General features: G+C 49.1%; 2 protein-coding genes across 2 annotated transcripts in view; one reads left to right on the top strand and one right to left on the bottom strand.

Annotated features, from left to right (window-relative positions):
* Positions 8,816 to 13,520, top strand: PRNP (prion protein). Its single transcript, XM_021375035.1, has 3 exons — positions 8,816 to 8,950; positions 9,749 to 9,823; positions 11,327 to 13,520. The coding sequence occupies exon 3, from the start codon at positions 11,329 to 11,331 to the stop codon at positions 12,130 to 12,132; it is 804 nt and encodes a 267-aa protein (XP_021230710.1). The 5' UTR covers positions 8,816 to 8,950; positions 9,749 to 9,823; positions 11,327 to 11,328; the 3' UTR covers positions 12,133 to 13,520.
* LOC110387158 overlaps positions 16,433 to 18,526 on the bottom strand; it is a 3,127-nt gene continuing 1,033 nt past the window's right edge. Inside the window, exon 2 of the mRNA XM_021375019.1 lies at positions 16,433 to 17,363. Coding sequence (XP_021230694.1) covers positions 16,885 to 17,363 — 479 coding nt within the window. The 3' untranslated portion in view covers positions 16,433 to 16,884. The remainder of the gene's footprint in view (positions 17,364 to 18,526) is intronic.

Here is an 18,526-nt window from a genome sequence, read left to right as displayed (position 1 = left end):
CTTGGGGCTTGGGACCCTGAAGATTTTGGATCTTTGGACCTTCAGCACCTTGGGTCTTGGGACCCTCCAGCCTGCACCCTCAATGTACTGGGGATATTCATCATTTTTGATTATTAATTACTATTTCCTGGCCCTGACTGGTGCTCCTGGCACTTGCCAAGGAAATTGGTGAAAAAAACTGCCAGCAGGCTGGGGACCAGGAAACCTCTTTCCTCAAGGCCTGAAAGATGGGAACCAAACAAACCCACATCTTAAACTTTTTTAGAGGTCAGTCCAGGGAGAAATGAAAAATGCAGGCTTAGCCTTCTTTTTTTATGGAAAGGGACTCTTTTATGGTAGGAACCATCACATGCCCATCACATGCTTCAGGTTTTGGTTCCGAAGATGCTTACCTGTAAAGAAATGCAACCGGGGACTTTGACGTTCAATTTACGGCGCTGGGGGCTTTGTGGTAGGAAGCGTCTGCATCGCTGCAGTATCCTTCATCCTCTTCAAAGCACTTTGTCCCTATCAGCAAGGTATCTTTTACAAAATCTATGAAGGGAGTTGACAGATCTGTGCTTTCCAAATGAGTGAGGGTTTCCCCGTGTTTCCCCAACTGAAATACTCTCTATTTGGTAACCAATAGAGAAAAGCCTGATTTTATGCATTATTAAAGGATGGTTGCTTCCCAAAGCCAGCAACAGTGCATAAAATACCCATGTTATGCATTATTTAGGTTATTGCTGCCCAAAGCCAGCTGGTTCTCTGCACCATTTACCTGCAGAGGTCAGCACTGCAAAGGGTTTTTGCAAAGAGCTTTGGTAAGTGCAAGGTGACAACTGCGAAAATATTTGTTTAACTGACCCATTGATTAAAAAATGATAGAGATGTGCCAACAAAGGAGCCTAATTCAATTAGCTCTTCTTCCCAAAGTTATTTCTTAAAGCTTAATCACAATGCATGAAGTGCCACACAGATGAGTAATGAATAGCAAAGGAATACAGTGCTATAATATGTGTGGTCAGCACTACCGTAGCTGTGCTCCCTGCCCTGGGAGGTAGACGGATTGGAAACGTGAGTGGTTGCTTCTCTGGGTTAATAGTAAATTACCAATGAATATTCCAGAAATTGCCCTAAACCAATTAGGTTAGAGGTTTTCTTTATTTTTATGGGGAAAAAAAGGAAATGAGGACAACTTGGTTAATGATTCCCCAGTTGAAGCAGGGCCATGGTTTATGAATAACCTCCAGCCCTTTCTTAATTGTCCCCTTGTGATGGCTTAACTATTAATGTTCATCTAAGCACCACCACAGCCTTTCAGAAGGAGAGGAGGAGAAAATACAATGGCAAGACAAAGAAAGCCTTGTGAATAAAGAACAGTTTAATGGAAAAGAAGAGAAGAGAAGAGAAGAGAAGAGAAGAGAAGAGAAGAGAAGAGAAGAGAAGAGAAGAGAAGAGAAGAGAAGAGAAGAGAAGAGTAGCAAAAGGAGAAGACATTATTCTGTTCTTCACGTGACCAAGCAATATTTGGCCACTTCTTGGGAAACAGAGCCTCAATATGCATCGTGGTTCTTTGGAGGAGAGATGCTTTCATAACAAGAGTTCCCCATCCTTGGGGGAAAGTAGCTTCCCCCACGTCTTCAGCTTTTATTGGTGATGTCATTCAGTATGGAATGTCCCTTTGATTGGTTTAGGTCAGCTGTCCCAGTAATGACCACCACAAGCTCTTGCCAACTCCCAGCCTATTGGAACCAAAGCATTGGTGCCATGTCAAAGCTGGCGCGCCTTCTCCCCGCTCAGTTATTTTAATTGATAACATAAAGACTGCAAATGGCGCATTTCCAGCTTCTGAATGCACTGTTTTTTAATTAAAAGTGGCTATCTCCTTCATCAGAGTTTTTTTTTCTTTTCCATCTGGATTCATCTTGGCTCAGTGCTCTGCGCATTTATAGGACCTGAACCAAACTAGTGTTGATTGAACCGCTCGCCTTCTCTCAACTTCTGTCTGGAAATTCAACTCCTGCAGCACCTCACCTGGAACACATACCTCCCTCATGCTCTAACAGTGACCCTGAGAAGTGTCTATAATTACTATAATCAATAATTCAATGGCCGGAGGGCAGCGGGAGCCGGGAGCTCTGGCGCCAGCCCAGGTGTGGTCCCCTACCAGCAGCTGTTTCCAGACATCAATTCCTCTTCCCTGCTCCCAGAACTAAGGGAAAAAAATACAGGAAAAGTGTTTGCAGCCCCTTCTAACACAATCAGCCTATTCCTGGAATTAAAATACCATCAGGGTATTTACTATTGTTGTTTCATTTCCCTTTCTTTCTCTGTTTCTCATACATCCAACCCACTTTTCTTCAGAAAAGGGCCCCATGACCTTTCCCATCTGCTTCTTTCATCATCCCTGAAAAAAGCTCCAGAAGCTGAGACATAAAACTGCAGCAGCCCCGGCTGCCACAAAGAGCTCCAATCTCTGTTTTCATCCCGGACCCCAAAATGTTCACTTTAAAGATATTTGTTCAGAAGAGTTACTGTGGTTAATGAGGGAGCAATAAGACCCCGATGTGCAGCTTTATTTTGTGAAATCCCAGCTGAGGGGTTGATGTAACTGCATTGAACTGAGCATCTTTATTTTGTGAAGTGGGTGACCCAAGGACTCTTCAGCAGAGTAACCCCAGCACCCAAACATGCTGAGAATTCACGTCCCAGAGGCTTTGCTGCAGCATAATTCAATTTTACATGATGAGATCCGTGCACCATTGATACCACAAAGATATTTTGAACAGTGCAGATGTTTCTGGGCCACAAAAACACGCTGGGAATTAGAAGCTATGTTGTATTATTAGCACTAACTATTGTTTGCTACTTCACAGCTGTGCGTGAGGCTTTGCTTGCAAGAAGCCTCATTGTGCTGAGTCTGGCTTGGACAATTTACCTGGTCCCTTGGCCAAGTTTATGTTCCTCCATCCTCCCTAGACAGCAACCCCATGAGAAGGCTGAATTGTTCTTGTGATCCTGTCCATCATGGCTCTGTGGAGATTTACCATCATTTTTATTACCCCACTGGCTTTAGCACTAGGTCCAGAAGCTGGTAAGAGTTCATTGAATCACGTAATGGATAATACAGGTATTTTATGCACTGATGCTGGCTTTGGGAAGCAACCATCCTTTAATAATGCATAAAATGAGGCATTTCTCTGATGGTTACCAAATAGAGAGTATTTCAGTTGGGGAAACATGGGGAAACCCTCACTCATTTGGAAAGCACAGATCTGTCAACTCCCTTCATAGATTTTGTAAAAAAATACCTTGCTGATAGGGACAAAGTGCTTTGAAGAGGATGAAAGATGCTGCAGCGATGCAGACACTTCCTACCACAAAGCCCCCAGTGCCGTAAATTGGATGTCAAAGTCCCCGGTTGCATTTCTTTACAGGTAAGCATCTTGGGAACCAAAACCTGAAGCATGTGATGGGCATGTGATGGTTCCTACCATAAAAGAGTCCCTTTCCATAAAAAAAGAAGGCTAAGCCTGCATTTTTTGTTCCTGCCTGGACTGACCTCTAATCAAGTTTAAGAGATGGGTTTGCTTAGAGTTCCATCTGGAAGCAAGAATTGTATCTTTTTTTTTTTTTTGATCACAGATCGGACATTGGGAACAATTTCTTCTCAGAAAGAGTGGTGATGCATTGGCACAGGCTGCCTAGGGGGGTGGTGGGGTCACTGTCCCTCGAGATGTTCAAGAACTGTGGAGATTTGGCACTGAGGGACATGGTCATTGGGCATGGTGGGGTGGGATTGGACTTGGTGGCTTAGTGGTATATCCAACCTTCACGATTCTGTGATTCTGTGACCCTTTGACCACACTGGATAAGGATGGTTAAAAATCTCTGAGCCTCATCTGCACCCCAGTGCACCCAACTGTAGAAATGTCACATGAGGGGATACTCCAAAATTCTCAGTTCTTCACTTAGAAAGAATAATAATAATAATTGTGAATCTCAGCTGCCTTCAAGCTCTGGCTGAAAAACAGCCAACGTCCCCAAGGATAAACCTTTAGTATGATCCCAAGTGCTCCCAGATGGGAGGGGCCTGCAGCCTTTGAGCTAACTGTGCTTTCTGCACCAGTTGCATCTCCACTGCTCAGTGCTGAGGTAGCCATGGAGATGCCTATGGGGAGCACTGTGCCCATGACAACTCCGTGTGAGCATCTGGAGCATCTTCAGAGCAGCATTCCTCTTCCCAGTCCCTTCCCTACACCAAAGCGTGGTTATTAGCTGATGGTAAAGCTTTCCTCCAGCAGCAGTTACCCTTCCAAAATAAAAAGGCAGAGTATGAAACATATGGAGCAGATTTGTTATCTAACATCTCTGAGCATTTGGTGTGTAATATCCCTTTGGTATAGAGCGTCTCTTTGGTGCATAACATCAGCACAAGCCTCACAAAGAGCCTTTCATTTGTTGCTTCGGGGAAAAAGGAAAGCTTTGTAATAGATCTGAGGTCAACCTCCCAGCTGGAAGATGTGCCAAAATGCACACATCACATGGGAAACTCAATGTGTTAAAAACCCGAAGGCCGAAAACCTACCAAATTTCCCACCCAAAGGTGCGTGTTGCCCAAGCTCTGCTTGTCTTTGCTTTATTTTATTGACATCGAGAGGGAAAGCGGGTGAACACTCAACCATGGGAATGGCAGAAAGCAAGGTGATGGTCCGGGAAAGGTTTATCTGAGGGGAGAGGGGGAAATTGGGGTTAAGGGGATTTGCACACTCATTTGGTGAGCGAAGTGGGTTTAATCATCTCATCCTCCCTGAGCTCTTGAATTGGAAACCACAACACAGGAAGTGAGAGCTGGATTCTGTCCCCAGTGAATAAATGGAGCAAAGAGCCAGACTAAAGCTATGCATGGAAAAGGGAGAACAGAGAGATAACTGAAAAAATACAGAAAATAAAAGATAGATAATAAAAATCTGTGATTCTTTTTAACATTTCTCCATCTCCAACATTTTGTCGTGTCCTGCCCCATTTCAGAGGCAGCCCCGAGGAATGAGTTGGAGGGCTTAAGGGTTGGAACTAAGGGATCTTTAAGATCCCCTCCAACCTAAGCCATCCTATGCTTCTAATGAGCCTCCCATTGGAAGGGCGATGCGATGCGACGTTGCTGTATGTCAGCTTTCGGCAGGCCGCTGCAAGCTCTCAGCACGCAGCTGACGCACATTTGGATAGGAACTGGCATGGTATCTGGATGATTGATGTGAAAACGATGGCAATGAGAGCATCTTTGCCCGCTCGGGGTGTGCCCTGGATTATTTTTAAGGAGGTGACCTCAGTGCCATGCTACGTGAGCTGCTCGTGCTCCCATTGCTGAACGCCTTCCAAGGGGATTGCAAGTTAAAAATAATTGGGGAGGTGAAGGAAAGCCTCCTGGTGAGTCAGATATAACCAGTCTTGAATGAAAAGGAGAGAGGTTCAGTTTTTCCTGCAGGGGAGCCAGCAGGGCAACCCTGCGCTGCCTGGGGAAGGGCTGTGAATCACGTTATGGGAAGCTGGATTAAAGCATCGCTGGCCAAGTGGTTGTTCCTGCAGCTTTGCAGGGCTTTGAAAGAGCCTGAATGCTGGCTACCCTCGTGTTTTTCAACAAACAAGTGAGTTATTGAGGGAAAAAAAGGACATAATGTGCCCTTTCTGCTAGGAATTATGGCTCTTCCACTCTCTCATGCTCCGGGCACAGCAGTGAATTGTTCACCCCAAAGACACTGATCCCAAGTGTCCATGGCAGCTAACCAGAGCATGGGTTATTTTTAAACTAAATACCAGAATCAAATGGTAAAATCCTGGAAGTATCATGACTTACTCATCCCTGTAGACTGATCTCTCCATGAACTCACATATCTATTGCTGGCAGCAGTGCACCACTGGGAGGTCACCAGCCTGCGTTCAGGGATGGTCCCATCTGTAAGGAGCTTACACGTGTCCCTGCTTGGAATAGCAGCGATACACCGAGCTTGTTACACCCCTAATCAGATTGCATCAAGTCGGTGAGCATTTAGAGCTCTTTTAAGATGTCTAATAGTAAATAGAGGCTGAGTGTGTTCTCCATGTTCTACTCATTCAACAAACCCACTTACTCAAGGATGGAGCTGTGGCTTGGAAACACAATAAGAACAATATCTGACTCACTTGCTGCAAAAAGCAGGAACATTTTTCAATGCTATGCCCCCAGTAGTAGCCTCCTGCCCACAGCATCACTCTAGAACCTGAGCCCCATGGAGAGATTTGCAAGGAGACATTGCAGGGACCTGCAAAGCAAAGGAGACACAAACATGGGGACCGTGGCTGCTGGTATTCCCATCTCCTGGGGCAGGCACTGATTGATTTTCTTTTTCCAGCCCTTGACTTAATCTGTTTAAATAAGAAAGTCCTGGAAACAGCACAAGAGGGTGCTTGAGAAGTTTGCTTTTCTTGCTTTTCCCCTGTGTTTCCTCTCCTGATGTGTTGCTGAGCTGTTTGCATCATTACGTGATGCCAAGCTTAGGCTCCAGAGATGCAAACCCCAGCATAGCTCTACCCTACGTGAGCAACCAAGGTCTGTGCAACATCCCCTAACTAGTCTTAACTTAATTTTAATTTCAGTCACATTGAAAATGAAGGCTAACCGAGTGGCATCTATTTTGCAGTGGTGCAGATGCCCTGATGCTTTCCTTCCCTGTACTACTGTTGCCCTACTAATTCTCAAATTGCTTTTTCTCTGCTCTCATCAAGGCAGGAGCCAGCAATCACTGAGAGGTCTGTTTCACCAGAAAATCCTAGGGGAGAGCATTTTTAAAGGAAGAGACTGTTCAGCAGCACTACCAGAAAATAAACCAATCTGCAAATGCAAAGACGCATTTCATTGCTACTCCATGCACATCAAGGGATGCCTGTTTGCACACATTATTGGCATTGGAAAGTTCGGTGTGTTTCCTGGTTATTTCTTGCCAAAGTGATTGATGCCCCAAGCCTGTCGGTGTTCAAGAGGCGTTTGGACAATGCCCTCAATGACGTGCTTTAATTTTTGGTTAGTCCTGAAGTGATCAGTTGGACTTGATGATCCTTGAAGGTCCGTCTCAAATGAACTCTCCTCTCTCCCCCTCCCCTCCCCTCCCCCCTCTCCTTCCTTTGCCTTCCCCCTTCCCTTTTCCCTTCCTTTTTCCCTTTCCTTTTCCCTTTCCTCTCTTTCTCAGCTGACATGTTCCCAGCTCCAGGGTGTGACTGTGGGATGGTGATGGGCTGTGGGACTTGGTGCTCTTCTCCAACCTACAAAACCTCCCATATTGCCCCCAAACACAAACCTAGTAAACCTCAACCAAACCATTTTAATGCCTTCCCTTGCATTTGTGGCTTTCCCCAAAAGCAAGCCAAAATTGCTCGAGTGCATTATGTGAACGGAAGCGTTGTGCATGAATTAAAGGGAAAAGAAAAAAAAATCAATGAGAAGCACTGAAGCAGGGTTTAGACGGACCCTGGGTCCTGTCCCAGCTGCTCTCATTATTAAAACAAAGTCAGTGTTTTGCATTTGTTACGAGAAAAAACAACCCATTAATGCTTTCTAACCTGGCACCGATTTCCCCCTCACTTAACGTTGCTGCATCCCCCTGAGCTGTGGCTGAGGCTGAAGATGAAGGGTGAACCTCCAGCAGGGATTGATGCAGCTCTCGGGTTGCTGACAGGAGAAATTTCACCCTGAGACACTGAAAGCAGAGAAGACTGCAGAAACAGTCGGTGTGGCTCTATTGGAGGGATGCTGCAGGCACGATTGTTTGGGTCTTTTTAGCATCGTGAACTTCCACAGTACCTTAAAATAAACTCATGGGCTGCTCCTGCTCCATTTGCAGCTGGGATCTCCTATAGGAACGGCAATGTATGTCAAGCCAACAAAGCCAAACACCCAACGCAACCTGTTTTCCTGCCAACCAGAAGTTATTTTAATTTTAATTTTTTTTTTTTAACGTAATCTGGCCAGATGGGCAGAGGAGAACATAGAGCACGGAGCTGGGAATCCTCTTTACAGCCAGATGTGCTGCATAATCCAGTGGTGGGAGCACTGCTGGGGCGACCGTGCCAAGTCCAATCTGGGTGCGATTAGTTCCAAGCTGCAATCACATCTCCTGGCCATCATGGCAGAGTCCCCTGGGTGCTCCGGACTCAACGCTTTCATTGGAGCCCAACCTAAAGGATGAGCATGATGGCTAAGGCAGGGTTTCACTTAGCCTTTAGTGCAATATAGTCATGTATCCTCCCAAAGCGGGGGCTGTAAAACCTTGCCATGAGCATCACATACCACTTTTAATTTGTTTTTGTGATGCTTCTTTCCACTAACCACACAATGTGCATCCTCAGGAGCTGCACATTCACTCTGCCCAAGGGTTTCTCTCATCCAGAGCACAACAAACTCTGAAGATAGAAGCACTGGGCATGGTGGGGATGGGTCGATGATTGGACTTGGTGATCTTAGAGGTGTTTCCCAACCTTAATGGTTCTACCATTCTATGACTGAGTGGGCTTGGTGGGGATGGGTTGATGGTTGGAATCGATGATCTTAGAGGTCTTCTCCAGCCTTCAAGATCATTTGCACTGTCAGCCTGAGCTTGTTTTATCCTCTACCCATCAACCTACACTGCATCTCTCTCTGCGTAATTTACAAGACACTGGATTCACATGGCAGCCACTTCCTTTCCTCCTCAAATATCTCTTGAATGCCAATGAATGCTATCTCCTCTTGAACAAACCGGCCAGGGGCTGCTGTTTCCTATCTTACATTGTTTGGTGGAAGACGGGAAGAACCCGAACGCTGTGCTGTCAGAGGGAAGATTGCTGGCTGTGCTGCGTGGGGTTGGGCTGCTCGGCAGCCAGCTCCTCCCTCTCGCTATTTATTCCTTCCCCCCCCCCCCTACGCTGGATTTGGATCATCTCAAGCTGAGCGGTGGCGGTGAGTGCTGGGGTAAGGGGCTCTGGCTGGGGGGGACACGAAGCCACTGGGGGCTGTGGGAGGCGATGGGGCAGAGCGGGGCGATTTCTACCATCGGGCACTGTACGGTGTTTGTGGCTGAATCGCTTCCAGGGATGGGAGCTGCCCTCCTTTCAGTGCCTAAAAATAGAGGTTCCAGCTGCCTGCCTTAAGGCAGCTCTGCTCCTCGCCTCTGCTCGTCCGCTCCAGGCTGATTCCAAGCTGATCGCGGTGGGAAATTTCCCCCACCCCCATCCCTATATCGACCCTGGGCTTTTATTAACTCAGCATCGTGGGTCCCAGTGGCTCGAAATGGTGTGGCCCCTGTGTTGGGGCGCAGAAAAAGGGGGCGGGGGGATCTCTGAAAGCTGGGGGTTATCGGGAAGTGTCTGTGTGCCTTTGTGCAACGCCCCCAGCCCTGATTTTGCAGCCCAGAGTCTGAATTTCCCAGCACTGCAGGGCGAGCTCGGGGTCAAATTGCAAACAGAGCATCTTCGCCTCACCCGGCACTCCTCCCCCTTCCTCTTCCCCTTCTCCTCTCCTTCCATCTTTCCCAAATCTGCACTCCAGGCCCCACCACACCGTGATTTTGGCAGCGGTGCTGGATTTCCTCTGCAGAGCCGAAGCCCCACGCACATAATTGCTGCTCAGGATCGCTTCATACATCCTCCATTTTCCTCTTCCCCTCTGCCACGCCGCCACTATGGCACAGATATAAAACCCTCCTTATGGTGCCCGATGCCACGAGCCACCTGAATTAATCTGTCATCTCCATTCAAGGCTTCTTGGATCGCTCATACATAAATATCTTCGAGACAAAGGAAGCAACTACCGACCCCAAGACCTCACCTCCAGGTAAGAACATCCCTACTCCCCATTGCTTGTAGAGCTTTAATTACATTTATTAGGGCTCAGTAATTAGCAGTGCCAACATAACCCAACCCCAGCTGTGTTTATCAGAGCTCCAACACCATTGCACAAACAGGTCGGTGCTGCCAGGCAGGAACACCCCCAGGGCTTTGCCAAAACTTGTTTCCAGCTGCGCTGCGTCTTGGGGTTATTTTTCCATCCCTCATTACAGGAAGCCATATATCTTAAAGCAAGCTGCCAACTTTCTGCTTTATTTCTTTCTGCCTGTTTCCCAAGTCCTTCTTTGATACGACACAGCAGTATTTGCCCATCTGAATTTTGATCATGTCTTCTGGCTAATTTTTCAAGTCGTTGATCTCATCCTTGGGTGGGCACTGTGGGATGGGGAAAGCAATGAAGCAGCAGCCAAGGCTGTGTCCACCCATCATGGGGTCAGGTCAATGCATCCCCCATGCTCTGATTCTTCTGGGAGGGAAAAAGAACGTTGTTATCTGAACAAGGAGACAGATTGGTTTGTTTGCTCATGGAGCGTGAAGCCGTAGTTAATACGCAACTGGAAAAGGTTGTGGCTTAAAGAAGGAATTGTTCTGTTAGAGGCAGTGTCTCATGAGAGGTGGTCAGTGCATGTCATGAGAGAGTCATCTGTTATCTGTATTTAACTCCTCTTTGGGATTAGTGGTGACCATTAATCCCTTGGGGGGAGGGGGGAAAGAAAAAAAAAGAAAAAAGAGAAAGAAAAAAAAAGGGGAAAAAAAGAGAAGAAAAAAGGGGAAAAATAAGGAAAAATAAAAGGAAAAAGCACACTCAAGACTCAAACCATGGGCAATAAGATTTCTCACTGTGAGATGAGCCAGGTAGCACGCCCAGCCCGTTGCCCTGCAGGACACGAGGAACACAGTGACCTATGCACCTTCACCTGGAAGAGTTTTCGGCTGGAGAGGTGTTTTCCAGAGCTGGTCTCCATTACAGCTGCTCCATTTCCCGGGCAGATGACAGCTCATTACAGTGGCATTTTGCCCTCCCACCAGTCCCAGTGTCAGGGGTTCTTGGCAGCCCGGTGTACCCCCGCAACGCCAGCAGCAGAGTGCTGAGTAAGCAGAGAGCTGCAAATGCATTAACCAGAGCGATGCCGGCAGCTGGCACTCAGCTAAGGGCTGCTGCACATAAAGAGGGACTTGGGAAAGCATGCTGAGTTCCATTCTTTGGCAGAAAACCCAGTGCTGAAGATTGCAGTTAGCACGGTGGAGATGGAGTTTGAGGCTCATGGGAGGGTGCACAGGAGGTTGCATGAGTGGGGAGGAGGGAGATACAAGGGTTTTGGGGAGGGGTAAAGCCCAAAGATTGCACAGCTAGGTTAAAGGGGAATTATGTTTGGGATGATGCCTGATTTAAGTAGAAGAAGTTGCAATGCTCACAAAGGGGGTGGGAATGGGAATGGGGGGGGTTCTCTGCCCGCTGCCCTAATGGTGTGTGTCCTTGTGCCCGCAGCCATGGCCAGGCTCCTCGCCACCTGCTGCCTGCTGGCCCTGCTGCTCGCTGCCTGCACCGACGTCGCCCTCTCCAAGAAGGGCAAAGGCAAACCCACCTGGGGCGCCGGGAGCCATCGCCAGCCCAGCTACCCTCGCCAGCCCGGCTACCCCCATAACCCAGGGTACCCCCACAACCCAGGGTACCCCCACAACCCTGGTTATCCCCATAACCCCGGCTACCCCCATAACCCCGGCTACCCCCAAAACTACCCCCATAACCCAGGTTACCCAGGAGTGGGACAAGGCTACTACCCACCCAGCGGAGGAAGCTACCACAACCAGAAGCCGTGGAAACCCCCCAAAACCAACTTCAAGCACGTGGCGGGGGCAGCGGCGGCAGGCGCTGTGGTGGGGGGCTTGGGGGGCTACGCCATGGGGCGCGTTATGTCGGGGATGAGCTACCACTTCGATAGCCCCGATGAGTACAGGTGGTGGAACGAGAACTCGGCGCGTTATCCCAACCGGGTTTACTACCGGGATTACAGCAGCCCCGTGTCACAGGACGTCTTCGTCGCCGATTGCTTTAACATCACGGTGACTGAGTACAGCATCGGCCCCGCCGCCAAGAAGAACACCTCCGAGGCCGTGCCGGCAGCAAACCAAACGGAGGTGGAGATGGAGAACAAAGTGGTGACGAAGGTGATCCGCGAGATGTGCGTGCAGCAGTACCGCGAGTACCGCCTGGCCTCAGGCATCCAGCTGCACCCTGCCGACACCTGGCTCGCCGTCCTCCTCCTCCTCGCCACCCTCTTCGCCATGCACTGATGGGACGCCGCGCCCCGGCCCCGTGGTGGTGAGATGACATCGTGCCCACCCATGGGGTGTCCCTTGTCCTCGCTTTTGTGCATCTTTGGTGGAGATGTCCCCCCCGCTGCCTCCCCGCAGGCTCCGATTTGGGCAACTGGGAGTGAATTTTGTCCTGTCCTGGTCGTGGCAGGACGGCTGCCGGTGGTGGGGTGGGATGCCCAAAAAATGGCCTTCACCAATTCCTCCTTCTCTTCCTTTTGGGGGCAGAGATATGGGCTCGCCCAGCCCTCATTGTCCCTGCGAGAGCGTATCTGAAAATCCTCTTTGCTAAGGAGCAGGGTTTTACCTAATCTGCTTAGCCCCAGTGACAGCAGAGCGCCTTTCCCGAGGGCACACCAACCCCAACCCCAGGTGCTTGGCACCCACACGTCCCATGGAGGCTGATGGGTTTTGGGGCATCCCAAGCAACACCCTGGGCTACAGAGGTGTGATTGTAGCTCTTTAATCTGCCAATCCCAACCCTACCGTGTACATAGGAACCTGTCCGCTCCCCGTTTTGCATGCTGCAAACAACTCCTGCAGCAGCACCGCAAAAATAAAGTGATTTTGGAATAGTGAGGCTGAAGCCACAGCAGCCTGGGGCTGGGCTCAGTGTATCAACCTGTGCTGCTTTGCTTCCAGCTGAGCCTTGCTGCCCTTTGTAGCTTGCCCAGAGGAAGGGAGCGCTGCTGAATGCCCCAAAAAGTAACACTGAGCAAAAGCTGCTTTCAGTGTGTGATAGGAAATGAGTGCATCTCGCACGGATCGGCCATGGGAGCATCATTTGCCATCAGGCCCATAACCCAAAGGATGCTAAAATGCAGCCAAAAGGGGGATCAAGCACGCAGGGAGGGACTTAAATCAGCTCAACTGGACTGAAATGGCAAAAAATCATGAGTAGAACGAACGCCGAGGGGATGCTGGAGATCCACCCTTTGTGAGCAAATTGTTCGATGCAGCCAATGGAACTATTGCTTCTTGTGCTTCTGTTGCTGCTGATGTGTATATAAGCTGTAGCATATGTAAAGTTTCACGTGTCGAGCTGCTCGCACTGCGTAGAGCTAATATATATCATGTATGTGGGCACTGAATGCCACTGTTGGCGATACCCAACCGTCCTAAGCGATTTCCACGTCACTGTAACTTAAGCGGAGATATACTTTCAGGATATTCAGAAAAAAAAAAAAAAAAAAAAGAAAGAAAACTATCAGGACTTTGAGGTGATGTGTGCTTTGTGAGACACGACTGTTTTGTACATTTGTAACGACGCATGCACTACGTTTTACTTTCCAGTATTTTTCTATATGTTTGACGTCTGGTGCAAATTAAAACGGGTGAAGCGGAGGTGCAGGAGCCTCCTTCGTGCAGTTCTGGCTTGGGCTGTCTCATGACCACATATCCCATCCCCGGGTTTTGATGGCATCCTGGTCTCATTGCCAGTTCTCCCCAGTTTCTTCCTTTTCTCCCTCTTCTTGCCCTTCTCTACGAAGCACTCTTCAGGGATACGCTGCATTTTTTGCCCTTTAGAGGATCATTAAGGTTGGAAAAGACCTCTAAGATCCCCAAGTCCAGCCCCAACCCACCCCACCGTGCCCACTGACCACGTCCCTCAGTGCCGCATCTCCACAGTTCTTGACCACCTCCAGGGACAGTGACCCCACGCCCCCCCCTTGGCTGCCTGTGCCAATGCGTCACCACTCTTTCTGAGAAGAAATTGTTCCAAACATTCAGCCTGAAACCTCTCTGACCCTTCTTCCCATCCCTTGGGCCCATCAATCCCCTTTTACACTGAATTTAGCCAAAGACCAAGACCTGACTAACCTCTCCCTGCCTTCTTCCACAAATGGTTTCAGTGCCATCCAACAAATGTTTTCTACTAAAGCCAATACAGCAGTTGAGGATGAGGACTTCTTCTCCCCATTTAAACCTCATATTCTCCTCCCATAATTGTAGTTGGCAACCCTGCCCACGGGAGGGGGGTTGAAACAAGATGATCTTTGAGGTCCTTTTCAACCCGGGCCCTTCTACGATTCTATGAATACAAAAGCCTGCTCACGACTTTTGAGCTATTTGGAATATAACAAAGCTTAAAAATTGCAATGGAATAGTGAATAGTTTGGGAGTTCTGCCAAATGGAGCTTTTGTTTGAAGTGATTTGTGTTGAGCAAGCTGGTACTTGGACTCCATGATCCTTACAGGTCCCATTCCAACTTGGCCAATTCTATGGGTCTGTGATTCTATGCTATTAATTGTGCTGCAATACCCCCTTCCTCAAGGACCCTAGAAGTGTTGGTCTTCAAGTGGTGTGCCAGAAAACCCCAAAGTGACTCCTTTTCATATTTTTGCCAGGAAAAATAGAGAAAGAAGTATGATTCGGCACTAAACAGATGATTATTCCTGAGTGCAAGCAGCTTGGAAACCACAAGAAGTCCATTGTGGGGATCTGGAGGTCCCATAGGTGTTTGGGAATTGGGAAATAAAAGCTTTTCTTCTTGGAGGTTGCTACTTAGAACTGGGCGTCATCACATTATCTCTGATTATTGGTAAGAGGAGCAGTGAGCGGGGTGAGCGATCAGATGGTGGTCAGGAAATGAGCAGCTAGTTTCCAAAATGAGGGGAAAGAAAAGGATAACACCAGGATCCCACATGTTGCACCCTTCCTGTGCCAGAGCAGTGCAAAAGGTGGTGGTGAAGAGGAGGATTTGGGGTACAAAAACCCCTATGGCTTTGTTGGCTCTGCTATTGGGGCTGACAACACGTGCATGGCAATAGGGTGCACTCCCAAGTTCCAGTAGGGAAGGAGTGAGCTCACAAAGTGCTCATTTCCACCCCAGGAAAACCCCAAACTCTTTGCTATGCTTCGCTTGAAGAACACAATGCCGTTCCAGCCCCACGGAGATAGATGGAAACAATGAGCAATGCTCGGAGGAGGCTCATAAAAAAGCATTTCCACCCTCTGTGCCCACACAGTGCTGAGTTAATTGGTGAAATACTGCGAATACTGCAGTGTGCATGGGGCTGTGCTGCCAAGCAAGCAGGAAACATTCAGATTTACTGCCTGATAGAAGAGAAAGAGGCCCCAGAGTTCATGGAAGTTAATGGCTGGGGTTGTCTTCTGCTCTGTGCAGTATCTCCTTGTTAAGCTGAATCCCTCATTTTGACAAAAAAACATGCAGAAAAACACACAACACGTTTTTCTGCCTAAAAAAAAAAAGCTGCGAAAAAGAGTATTTTGGGTGCGAGTCTGCACAGAGCTGGGCAGGGTTGTGCTGGGGATTTCACTGCCAAGAGGCCAACAGCTCCATCTCCTGTCTGAGCTGTGCCCAAGCTCAGAGCAGCAGCTTTGAAGATGGTTGTGCAACATGTGTTCCCAAACTGTCACCAAACACACCTCTCCAGGCAGCGTTCAGGTCTCACGATTTGCAATTTCACAGCAAAATGCATGCAAATGCCCTGACCTCGCCTGCAATTGCTTGTATTAGGTTGCAGGAGGTTTTGAAGCACGTCCCCGTGCTCCTGAAATGCTCCCCTGCATGCATGCATGCATGCTCCTGAAAGGGAGAAAGCAAGAAAAAGGTGGGACTGCATTGGAGCCGCAGCATCTCTGAGTTCAGGCTGCAAATCAGAGAGGTGAGTGAAGGATGCTTGCAGCGTGGTCCGTCCATCCAACCACAGCGTGGATGCATAACGTGGGCAGGAAGATGCAAATTTGGGGCTCATCACTGTTTTTAAATAGGAGCAATGGGGAAATAAAACAAAAACCAACACCTGCCTGAGGATGACAGCGAGGCTGCCCATGTTTTTTAGGGGGATCCCCAACATTTTGCTCAGTTCTTCTTTGCTATCAGCTGCGGTGGTTTTTGGAGACATTTAACCACTCAAAAGAAAGAACAGAGAAAATGTAGGGCCCAGAGCTGAAAGAATCCCTCTTTTCCCTGCATGTCAGAGAGGATTTGCATCATTTTCCCATCTGGGAACAAAAGCAAACCTGAAACATCTGCAAAGGGCAAACCCTGGAGCCCCAGAGCACAGGGACAGGGCAACCCACAGCTGTCAGTGTTTTGGGCAGCTGAAGGCTGGAGCAGATTTGGTCATACTGAGGCTGGAGGGGTGGGGCAGGAGGGGTCTGTCCCTGCACAGCATTGTCATTGCTGGTGCTACCCTCCCTGCAACGTCCCTTAGCAATGCAGGGCTACACTCAATGCTAAATACAATGGATTTGGTGTAAAACTCCCCATAACAAGAGCAAATTTGCAACCCAGTACAGGATGCCCAATACTGCAAACTGGAGCAAGAGGCTGTCTCCAAACCAAACTTTATTGCAAGTTGGAGGGGTCCACTTTGGAGACCCATGTCCCCAACAGAGTCCCAGTGCTCTTCTTTGGGGAAAGGAACATCTTTTCTCAACATCTTTCCTGGTTTTGCCACGCCATGCAAAACCAGAGCCAAGCACCGAGGCTGGTGGGGTCGATCCAGATGTGTCTGCCCAGTGTGTGGGTAGAAATACTGAAGTTTCCTTGCAAGTATTTGTTTCTTTGTGTGCTCGATGGGTTTGCAGGATCCCAAGGTTGCCATGAGCATGGGGATGGCTGCTGGCGGAGGGTCCAAAGGAATCGAGACAGCAGCAGAGCATTTCCCCCCTCCCCAATCCCCATCCCACCTCCCAGCACAGCCGCACGTGACCAAACGCCCATGGTTTCATCTTGGAGGGTGCTGTGCCCCCTCCCCACATCAATTCTCGGTGTTACATCCCATGGTTGACAAAGCAGATGGCGTTTGCCAGCAGTAGAGTGGGGACAATGCCACCGCACGGTCCCCTGGGGGCTCGGCTGGGGGGCCCCCGCTTGGCCCCCAGGTCCGGCCAGCCTGCAGCGTGGAACCCCCCAGCTGGTGGGGGCTGCCGTTGGGCCGGGGGGCCATGACCAAGGCGGGAGGGTCGCGGGCGCCCCAGGAGCCCCATCCCGTATCCTGCAGCAGCACCAGCTGCGATGGCACTTGCCATCTTGGAGCCTCGGCCTGCGGTGTTCCCTCCACGGGAGATGGACCGAAAGCCCCCGCGTAGCCCTCCTGCCCCTCCACCTCCTCCTCCTCCTCCTCGTCCCCCAGCTCTTCCTCCAGCTCCACGTCGGCCACCAGCAGTGTTGCTGAACAGGACGAGCAGCAGCATGGCCACCCAACACCAGGCATCACGGGGCCGCATCCTGCGTAACCTGCAAGGAAGGGTTGTGGTGATCAAAACGACATAGAATCACAGCATGGTTGGGTTGGAAGGGACCTCAAAGATCATAGAACCATGGAATGGCCTGGGATTGGGTTGGAAGAGTTCTTAAAGATCATAGAACCATGGAATGGCCTGGGATTAGGTTGGAAGAGTTCTTAAAGATCATAGAACCGTGGAATCGCAGAATGGTTGGGTTGGAAGGGACCTCACAGCCCCATCAACCCCACCCCCTGCCGTGGCCTGGCTGCTTCCCACCAGCTCAGGCTGCCCAGGGTCCCATCCATGGCCTTGGGCATCTCCAGGGATGGGGCATCCACAGCTCCTCCGGGCAGCAGTGCCAGGGCACCACCCTCATGATGAAGAATTTCTTCCTAGCATCCAGCTAATCTCCCCTCATTCAGTTTACAAACATTCCCCTTTGTCCTGTCTCTATCAGAGCATGTATAAAGTTGATTTCCATCTTGTTTGGAACTAGATGATTTTGGAGGTTCTTTCCAACCCAAGCCTTTCTATAATTCTATGATTCTTTGATTTCATGTACTTGATCCATTCAATATATTCAAAGAATCATAAACTGGTTTAGGCTGGAATGGACCCTTAAAGATCATCGAGTTCCAACCCCCCTGCCATGGGCAGGGATGCCAACCACAAAATCAGGCTGATGAATGCCCCATCCAGCCTGGCCTTGGATGCCTCCATTTATTTGATATATTGAACCTATTCTTTACTATTAAATCTATTTACCACATTCAGTATATTTGATACACACAAAATCAGCACTGCCATTGTGTTGCAAACTCCCATGGTGCTGACTTGTGATGCGAATGCTCCCGAGTGTCCCAGCAACATTACAGCTTGGTTTTTGCACCCCAGTGAAAAGCAACAGTGAGGACCCCCTCCCCCTGCCCCCCAGATACCCTGTCAGCCCTCGTGGCTGAGCAAATAGATTGATTGTGACGAAGCTGCTGAGCCATCACCGAGCTGTGTTGACAAAAGCCTTTTGAAAAGGCAGAGCCCCATGGCCCCGGTTGAGTGAAAGCCAATGGAGCATCCCTGCATCAGCATTTCCCCCGATAGAAGGTGCCAGGCGTGACTCCCCCCTCCAAGCCTGACACATGAGAGGCAGTGCAAACACAGAGCTTCCAAAAAAAA

This window comes from Numida meleagris, chromosome 21 (assembly GCF_002078875.1).
Source record: "Numida meleagris isolate 19003 breed g44 Domestic line chromosome 21, NumMel1.0, whole genome shotgun sequence".
Classification (NCBI taxonomy): domain Eukaryota; kingdom Metazoa; phylum Chordata; class Aves; order Galliformes; family Numididae; genus Numida; species Numida meleagris.
Note: the sequence above shows the minus strand (reverse complement) of the source record. Positions and strands in the feature narration are given on the sequence as shown.

Coding starts and splice junctions, on each gene's coding strand:
- PRNP (XM_021375035.1), top strand. CDS start 11,329: ATGGCCAGGCTCCTCGCCACCTGCTGCCTGCTGGCCCTGCTGCTCGCT.